General features: G+C 41.9%; 1 protein-coding gene across 1 annotated transcript in view; it reads left to right on the plus strand.

The window, feature by feature from the left end:
* SLC35G1 (solute carrier family 35 member G1) overlaps nt 1–7,670 on the plus strand; it is a gene marked incomplete in the record, with an annotated part of 7,939 nt that extends 269 nt beyond the window's left edge. The window contains 2 exon segments of the mRNA XM_006147649.2: nt 4,228–4,408; nt 6,869–7,670. Of these exon segments, the coding sequence (XP_006147711.2) occupies nt 4,228–4,408; nt 6,869–7,607 (920 nt within the window).
* Nucleotides 7,671–9,497: the final 1,827 nt, after the last annotated feature.

Raw genomic sequence — 9,497 nt, forward strand, 5'->3', positions numbered from 1 at the left:
GGGGGCTCCGAACCGCGGCGTAGTCCTCACGGCGACCCCGTCCCCACCCTGCCCGGTGCTCTGGAAAAGCCTGGAGCTGTCACCCGGGGCTGCAAAGCAGACGCCCCCTGCGCCCCCGCCGGCGCGACACGGAGTAAGTTTGGATCCTGTTGGCCACTCTTTGGAAACTAAGGCTGCTCCTGTAATTAGTGTCGCTGGCAGGACCTAGGAGTCAGGTTGCAGTTCGGTGTGCCCGGCCCGAGGTCTGAGGTGAGGGGTCAGCCAGAGAGGCCATCCAGCTGCCGGCGAGGTGGGGAGGGCGCTGACCACAGTACTAACCCGCGGGGTAGACGCTGCTCTGCGAAGAGGGGCTTGAAGAGCACCGGGTCTAGATGTGTGCGCCCCAGACTCCGAGCTGTGGGAAGGCCGAGATGAGTGGGACCACTGGCTCTTAACCTATTTACGTTCCAAAGACTTTTAGCGGCTGATGCAACAGGAGGCATACCTTAAGGGGTTCACGGTCCCATCTCCAAAGTCAGGGACCCCTCGTGAAGAACCCTTGATACTGCCCAAGCCTGCCTTCGCCCAGAGGAGAGTGAGGCTCAGGAAGGTGAGGGCTTTGTGGGGTTTTGTTTTGTTTTCCCCCAAATCTGGCTTGTGTAGGTGAGACAGGTAGCAGGTCCGGGCAGCTTCAGGTTAGGATCCCAACTATGGGGATAATCAGCCAGGGCCCCTTCCACTGCCACATGCGCTGCTTTAAGCACAGTCCTCCCTGCCGTCCACCACCCACCTGGAGTGGCTTCCTGGAAGAAGAGAAATAGGCCAATCTTCATTTGCCACAAGTTACACCATCTGCACCACCTCATCCTTTGGGTCAGCGCCCCTAAATGTGGCCTCGGGTTTTTGTGCCCCTCAGGCCACCTTCATTTTCCTTCCCCAATGTAGAGAGAGAAACCTTAAGAGGAGGATTCTTGCTCTGTAACTGTAGTATATGTATCCGAATTGATCAGATTTCTGATCATTCATACACATGTTGACGCCTTCAGAGCAGGGGTTACAAACAAGCTGGGTTGACCAGATGCTCAGTCTTTGAAGCGGTTTGTTTCTCATTTTGTCACTCTGACATTGAATGTCATTCTGGTAAAGGGCCACGTCAATCCTTGAAAAGTCTTCAGAGTATCCCGTTTGTAAACCAAAGAGGAATATTTAGGCGGTGCTTGTCAAAATGACAAACCTGTGTAAATGTGTGCACCTGAAAATCTTGTGGAGTCTTTTAACTTCAAAGGCAGTTCTGACAGCAAGATTTAATGTTGTCAGGTGATGAGATAATCTGAAAACAAGATTGCCATAAAAACACTATAACCCAGGACTGTTGTCATTGAATTTGGGATAGTACCATTCGGCCTCTTGATCTAACTGGTTACCCCAGCAAAGTTCATTTTCAAATTAAGGTTTAAACTGTTACCTGTTTTTCTTACATTCTTAGATGACCTTAACGGAGAGCATGTAACTGTCCTCATACGTCTGTTTACTTTCTTTGGGGACAATACGTAACTTAGGTGTGAGAAGAAGTTGTTTGGGCCTGTGCCTGACAACCTTCGGAAAGGAGCAGATGTAAACACACTCCTCCATCACCTTGTCCTCGGGGTTGCCTACAGCTGCCTTCAAGCCAGGGGAGCTTTTTACTATGGCAGGGATTCTGTTTCAGTGGGGCTGGGGTGAGGCTTGGAAGTAGAATTTTAAGTTGACTAAATGACTCTTAATTTCCGACCAGGGTTGTGACCAGAGAAGCCTGAAAACTTTTCCATTTTCTTTTAAGTCAACAAGTTACACGGAGGCCACTTACTTATTTTTGAATTATTTAGATTTGCCAAATTATGTATTTTTATTTATTTATTTATTTATTTATTTATTTATTTATTTATTTATTTAAATTTGGCCACAGGGGGACAGAGTAAAAGAGAGAGAAGGAAAGTGAGCAAGCAAGTCGCCAGTTCTGGGGTTCAAACCATGGTTGGCCATCTGGGAGTCCAGCACCCTTAACCACCACTCTACCTGCTGGCCCCAAGATTTGCCAAATTATTATCTCTGCTTGGAGTGGGATATGAACATGGAAACAGTGCACAGAAGCTAGTGCTCCTTGGAATTGTGTTACTCTCGTGTTCATCTCCATTGACAGAGAGTTTATATGATAATTCAGTGAGAGACTATGGTTTGCCTGAATAGAACCAGTCCTTACCCTTAAAACAGATAATCAAGTTGGGCTAGGCCTTGTAATATCTGACCTGTCCCAACAAGGAAACTTAAGCCTTAAGTGTTTATAGGCAAGAAAATGTATGCATGGGTTTAAGAGAGAAGATCTTCAGTGCCAGTGGTGTATAATTCTATTTTAAAAGACTTAAAATATCATGTTAAAATATTCCTGGAGAAAAATTAACATGTTTAGGTTGGAGAAGATCCTTGAAATACAGACAGAGAGATGTTTTCTGTTCTCGGTCTCATTCTGTTCTGTCTGAGGGTGGAGGTTCTGTGTATAGGTTTGGTTTCTTTTAAGAAAAACCATTTTATTTGAACTTGAATTCTAAAATTTCAGAAGCCAGACTCTAAGGCTAGCCACAGCAAGGCATGTATTTTGTGGTGTATAACTTGGAAGTCTTCTAAAGCTTCTTTCTCAAGGGCCCAGTGGGTGTGTGCCGTTTCTGCACTGTCGGAGCACACAGGTAGAGAGCAGAATGTGTAACAGTGCAACAGCTGCCAGCTCCAACGCTGTCTCTTCAGCTGTGGACCCAGGACAGGAGGAGGTGGAGGGAAGTGACGGGAACGGCACCTTTGACAAAGATCGGGATGTGGAATGCCCCTGACAGACTGCACAGCGTCAGACTCCGGTCCCAATTTGTGGAGTGATTTGTGAGCAAAGGTGTCTAACTGACATGAGGCTCTTGACATGTATCATCTGGTGTTCACATTTATCAGAAAAGGGCATTTTAAAAACACATGCATTATTAGGCATGCTTTTAGAGCCCTTACTCATTTTATAGCTGAGTAAAGCATTGTAAATTCCTAGATTGGAATGATAATCCTCGTTTTTCTACAAATGGCAAGTGTAGGCACACCCTTCAGCTCTGCCGTGCTCTTACCCTATGAGGCGCAGTTGCGTTTTCTTCTTATCCTCTCCTTGTTTTGTGCTAGTTTCGAAGAAGGGTCCATTTCTCAGTGTGTAGCATATCTTTTAGAGTGTTCTTTACCTAACCTCCATTTTGCTGTGAATGATCTTGGAGTGAGTTTGAAAGCAGCTTCTGCAGCTAAGAAAGGATACTGAGACATCGGAAGTGGCTAAACCAAAGTTTAAGGCTCACACAGATTGTCGTTAGTAGATTGGCTACTTGATGTCCTGCAGAAAGCACAAGTTTTCTGGTTCAGATCACGCTAAGTAGGGATTTGAAGGCAATTACATGCAAAGCATTTCAGAATCAGAGGGTAGACTACTCAACCTTTGCCTTTGAGAGGTCTATGCTTTCAATGGGAAGATAAATAGGAACCATGGAAACTTCAATAAAGATTTGATTGATGGCTCAGAAATGACACAGTAGAGATTTGTGTTTCCCATATTATGCTCTTTCTAGTGATGTTAGACTCTTGAGTCTTTCTGTAAAGTTCTTTCATAGTCTTTTTTTTTTTTTTCCTCACCATGTATTTATCCAAAGTCTCTCTTATACCGGGTGTGAGCAAGACAGCCGAGGTCCCATGGCTGTAGGAGCTCACAGGCTAGTGGGGAAGTCAGATCAATAACAAACAACCATGTATCATATTTACATACTGTTTTCCAGAAAAGAACACTTTCTTCCTAATGCTGAGTCCACCAGTAAGGTGGTATAAGATATAATGATCTGAGAGAATTTTTCACTTGCCATCTTGACAAGTGTTTCTTAAAGATTTCTGTCACCATCTGGCAAGATTTGTACTTCTTGACTTACATGTGAGGGCTGCTGCTTCTGTGAGCCAAAGGAAATGCATTTTATAGGGTGAAACAGCATTTTTAACGACCCACATTTAATTTGTTAGCCTCATCTGTGGCTTTCTGTAACCGATGGGGAAAATGGAACAGAGCCAGTGAGTGGCTGTGCTCAGGAGGTAAGGTTTGTGATCTGTTAGCCATGGACACCGTTCTTTTTCCCCCCCCTCAATTTCCGAATGAAAATGTAAATGTACTTTAGAAGCAAGGACTAACCAGAATTTAATCTTTTTCAGAAGCCAAGAAGAAAGCACCCTGTCCTGGACTTGGCTTGTTTTACACATTATTTTCTGCCTTCCTTCTCTCAGTGGCCTCTTTATTGGTTAAAAAAGTACAAGACGTCCATGCTGTAGAAATTAGTGCGTTTCGATGTGTGTTCCAAATGCTAGTTGTTATCCCTTGCATAATATATAAAAAGTAAGTACTTCTTAACTATAAAGTAAGATATTAATAAATGGAAATATTTTGACTTGCCTAAATTATTTCTCTCTAGAATCTGCTCTATCCATCTCCTAGATTTCCCAGTTCCTTTACTCCGTGGCTCCGATTAATGAAAAGTGACAAGGACCCACTCACAGAAGATTCTACCCCAAGCAAGAACCTCCTGCCTGACAAAGGGGGAGGAAGCGATTTAGTTACTCATCAACCTCCATTTTGGAAGGAGTTTTCCTTGTTTATTCCTACTGTATAGAACCACCCTCCTTTCTTTTGGCATAGCTAGTATTTGGAAGAAAAGAAATAAATGAAGTAGTGGTATTTAGGTCTTCCCCAGGAAAAGATAGGGTGAGGAGACAGAGGGAAAGTGAGAACTCAACCCTCAGTGGGAAAGGCCACACTGCAGTCTCTTCTCCATTCTTCTCACAAGATTTTGAGCACACTAGCACACACACCCAGCATGATTTTTCAAGCCACCAGGCCCAGGACTCAAATTGTAGTCAGCCATGTGGGAGTCCAGTGCCTTAACCACCATACCACCTGCTGACCCCAACAAGGCCTTTTAAACTTTCATATATGGTTTCCCCATCTGTAAACTGGAAGGAGTGGTACTGTCTATCCTCTATCCTACAAGGTGGTTACAAGGGTCACAGGAGATTTATTATAGGCCAGAGCTCTTCAGGGAGAAGGTAATAGTATATGAAAATGATCTCTATCCTCCCCTACTCTTCTTGCCCTCCTATTCTCCCAGCCCCTCTTCTCCTTCCCTATAAGGACTCCTCACCCTTCCCAGGGTAGAATTATGCCTCCCCTATCATTTTAACCTCTGTACACCCCAGTGTGGTTAGAGCCCTGGGAGGAAGACCAGTTAAGTCCCTGGTAGCTGCCTGGCTTTTCTCTCTGGGCAAAGATGCTTAAATCCCGTGTCTGTTAGAGCTTACAGGCTAGCAGGGGAGTCAGATCATCCACAGATAACCGTATTACCATATCTACAAACTGTTTCCCAGAAAAGCATGCTTTTTTCATAAAGCTTTAGTGACTTGCCACCAAAGTCTCCTTGTATCTCATAACAGTGCAGATTCACTTAGAGTAGTATCACCCTGTATCCCCGGGATTTGGTGGAAAAGTGGAAATCTGCTAAGATTCATATTATCATAAATTTCTATGTAAGTATGAACAAGTCACAGTATTTTAGAAAATCATGGTAAGACTTCCACAAATTCTAAGGGTAGCCACAGAACACTGATGCAAACACAGTCATCTTCCCCATTTTGGAATAAAAATATTACCAGGGAAGGACCCTAGAGGTATTTTCTTTTTTTACAGAGATTTTTGCAATAGGGTACATGTGTTCACCAGAGAGACAGAGAAACAGAAAGCTAGAAATCACCACTCAGGGCAGATGGCCACGCCGCAATCGCTTCTCCTTCACTCTCCTCTCAGGATTTTGGGCATGCACACACACATGCCCTGTGTGAGTTTTAAGCCACTGGGTCCAGTACTCCAACCACAGTGAATTATGTGGGAGTCCACTACATCATCTGCTGTTCCCAGCAGTATTTTCTTAAAAACTTTGGCCCTAATCTGTTTTGACCCATCTTATATTTCACTATCTTGGAAGATTCTTCACTGCTCAGAATATGGGCTGAAGGTGACCACGCCTTCATTTCTACTCCAGATATCCGGGGTACCCTCATCAGAGCTAGATGATACCCTAGGAAGTCTGGCCCTGGCTCAGATCAGCAAGTTGTACCTGGCCAGAAACTTAAAGAGAGTAGGTGCTTAGTCCACATTCAATTGGAACAAATTTGAATAGTGGTAAATATACTTACCTAAACACTCAATGTTCATTTTCAGTGTGTTTGAATTCTTTCTGTAATGAGAATAATGAAGAGTCTCAAATTCAGTGGCAAAAATAAATTTTAGCTTTGCTTCAACTTTTATAGAAAACCTCAGGAGATTGAGAATGCACATTTTCCAGGATCAGGGTTTCTAGTAGAGAGCAGCTAAACCTTGAATTCAATTTATTATAATAATGACACATTTTTATTATAGAGAACTTGTGGAAAATAAATATAAAGAAAAGACTACCTATAGCCTCCCTATTAAGGTATAATCATTATTCACATTTAACTTAAGTCTTTTTTTTTGCAAGCATGCGTAAGTAAGGGAAATAGTGTCTATCTTTACTGAATTATAGTTATACTCTAAGTAGTTCTCTTGTACTGTTTTGCTTATTCTGTGAACACTTAAATATCATTAGTTCTATTTAGAAAACATTTTTAAAAGGTGTATTCTGTTGTGGGTATTATAACTAATTTATTATGTCCTTATGTCCTGCTATTTAGTACTTTCAAATAAAGTGATGTTTAATTATAAATTGTAATTTAAAAACAAATACGAAGTTCATTTAATATGCATTTTTTTTATTTGAATTTACAGAACTGGGTTTCTAGGCCCCAAAGGTCAACGAATTTTCCTCTTCCTCAGAGGACTCATTGGTTCTACTGCCATGATCCTTATATACTATTCTTTCCAGACAATGTCCCTCGCGGATGCCACAGTTATCACATTTAGCAGTCCAGTGTTTACGTCTATATTTGCTTGTATATTTCTCAAGGAAAAATATAGCCCTTGGGATGCTCTTTTCACCCTGTTTGCCATCACCGGAGTGATCCTTATTGTGAGACCACCATTTTTGTTTGGTTCCGACACTTCGGAGATGGAAGAAAGCTATTCAGACCGCCTTAAGGGGACGTTCGCAGCCGTTGGACATGCCGTGCTTGCTGCGCTGACTCTAGTTCTCCTAAGGAAAATCGGAAAATCCGTGGACTACATTTTAAGCATTTGGTATTATGTAGTAATTGGCTTACTTCAAAGCTCCATTGTCCTCTCTATATTAGGAGAATGGAGTCTGCCTTACTGTGGGTTGGACAGACTATTTCTTATCCTCATCGGGCTCTTCGGTTTGGGAGGCCAGATATTTCTCACGAAAGCACTTCAAATAGAAAAAGTAGGGCCAGTTGCCATCATGAGGACGATGGATGTGGTCTTTGCTTTTATCTTTCAGATTTTTGTATTTAATCATGTGCCAACATGGTGGACAGTGAGTGGTGCCCTCTGTGTCGTGGCCAGTAGTATTGGGGTGGCCGTTCGGAAGTGGTACCAGGGTTCCAAGTGAAGCATCATTGTGGAAAACATATTTTTTCAAGTACACCAAAAATCCAGTTCATACACACACACACACACACTATTGTGAGACCACCATTTTTGTTTGGTTCCGACACTTCGGAGATGGAAGAAAGCTATTCAGACCGCCTTAAGGGGACGTTCGCAGCCGTTGGACATGCCGTGCTTGCTGCGCTGACTCTAGTTCTCCTAAGGAAAATCGGAAAATCCGTGGACTACATTTTAAGCATTTGGTATTATGTAGTAATTGGCTTACTTCAAAGCTCCATTGTCCTCTCTATATTAGGAGAATGGAGTCTGCCTTACTGTGGGTTGGACAGACTATTTCTTATCCTCATCGGGCTCTTCGGTTTGGGAGGCCAGATATTTCTCACGAAAGCACTTCAAATAGAAAAAGTAGGGCCAGTTGCCATCATGAGGACGATGGATGTGGTCTTTGCTTTTATCTTTCAGATTTTTGTATTTAATCATGTGCCAACATGGTGGACAGTGAGTGGTGCCCTCTGTGTCGTGGCCAGTAGTATTGGGGTGGCCGTTCGGAAGTGGTACCAGGGTTCCAAGTGAAGCATCATTGTGGAAAACATATTTTTTCAAGTACACCAAAAATCCAGTTCATACACACACACACACACACACACACACACACACACACACACCCCTGGAAAATCTGCATTTATTTTATTGATTATATTTAATAAATTTCATAAATGAAGTACCATTTTTTAATATGGTATGTCTTTAATTAAGAATACCTAGTCTGGGCTAGTAGGTTTTTTTTTTTGTAGCTTTTTATGTTCTTTTTTGTTGAGGTGATGATGAGAGGAGAGCTTATTATTTGAAGAAAAACTGCAGAAGGTTTTATGACTCCTAGTAATATATGCAATCTTCTGAGTGTCTTTTTGGTACTGATGGACTTTGGGTGAGGAGGAAAGTTTAGATGTTCTTTTAGCAGTGTAGAGCTTCAGAAACTTCCTGATAATGCTGCTGTAATTAGTATTATGTTGATAATTCCTTGGCAACATAAACCCATTTTGGAGGCCAAAGCTAAAATGTAAAATAGGTGCCTACTTAACAGTGTTAATAATACAAATGAATTGCCCTTATTTTCAAGGATTTTATAAATGATAAGACTTTTAACTCATATTTGTGCCTTTTCACTTTTTTTTCTTTGTAAGGTTTTTAACCATAGAATACATGTGCTTGCTAGAGAGAAATAGAGAGAGGGAAAGTGAGAAATCACCCCCCGAGGGGATGGCCATGCCACAATCCCTTCTCTTCCATTCTCCTTTCAGGATTTTGGGCCCACATGCACACATGCCCGGTGTGATTTTCAAATGGTTGGGTCCAGGAAGCAAACCATGGTCGGCCATGTGGAAATACAGTGCCTTAACCACCATGCCACCTGCTGGCCCTGTGCCTTTTCATTTTTATGCTGGAATTTGTATATGTAATGTCTAAAAAAGTTTGTAAATTGCCAAATTTGGCAAGTAGTTTTCTGTTTCATTGTCATTAGCTATTATTGTATAGTTTTAATTGTCCTCTATTTTTTGAAACTGCACTACATTTTTCTTAACAGTCCAAGATTTCAGATCTTTAAATCATAAGAGAGAAATCTTGGCATGGCCAGTGTACAAATTTCCATCCTGAAGTGTTTTCATGAAAAAAAAAAGTAATTTTCTATAAATTCTTTTTGAATTTATAGTGTGATGCCAAATAAAATTTTCTCAGGATCTTTTTAGGTCGAACCATATGAAATTGCCAAGATTTTACTATTTTATCTTTAAAAATCCTCATTTCATATGAATCACCCTGATAGATACCTCCCTTACCCTGTAAATAAAACACTTAGAGAACTTTGGAGTATGTGTTTTTTTTTTTCTTT

Source organism: Tupaia chinensis, unplaced genomic scaffold, assembly GCF_000334495.1.
Source record: "Tupaia chinensis unplaced genomic scaffold, TupChi_1.0 Scaffold000217_1, whole genome shotgun sequence".
NCBI lineage: Eukaryota > Metazoa > Chordata > Mammalia > Scandentia > Tupaiidae > Tupaia > Tupaia belangeri.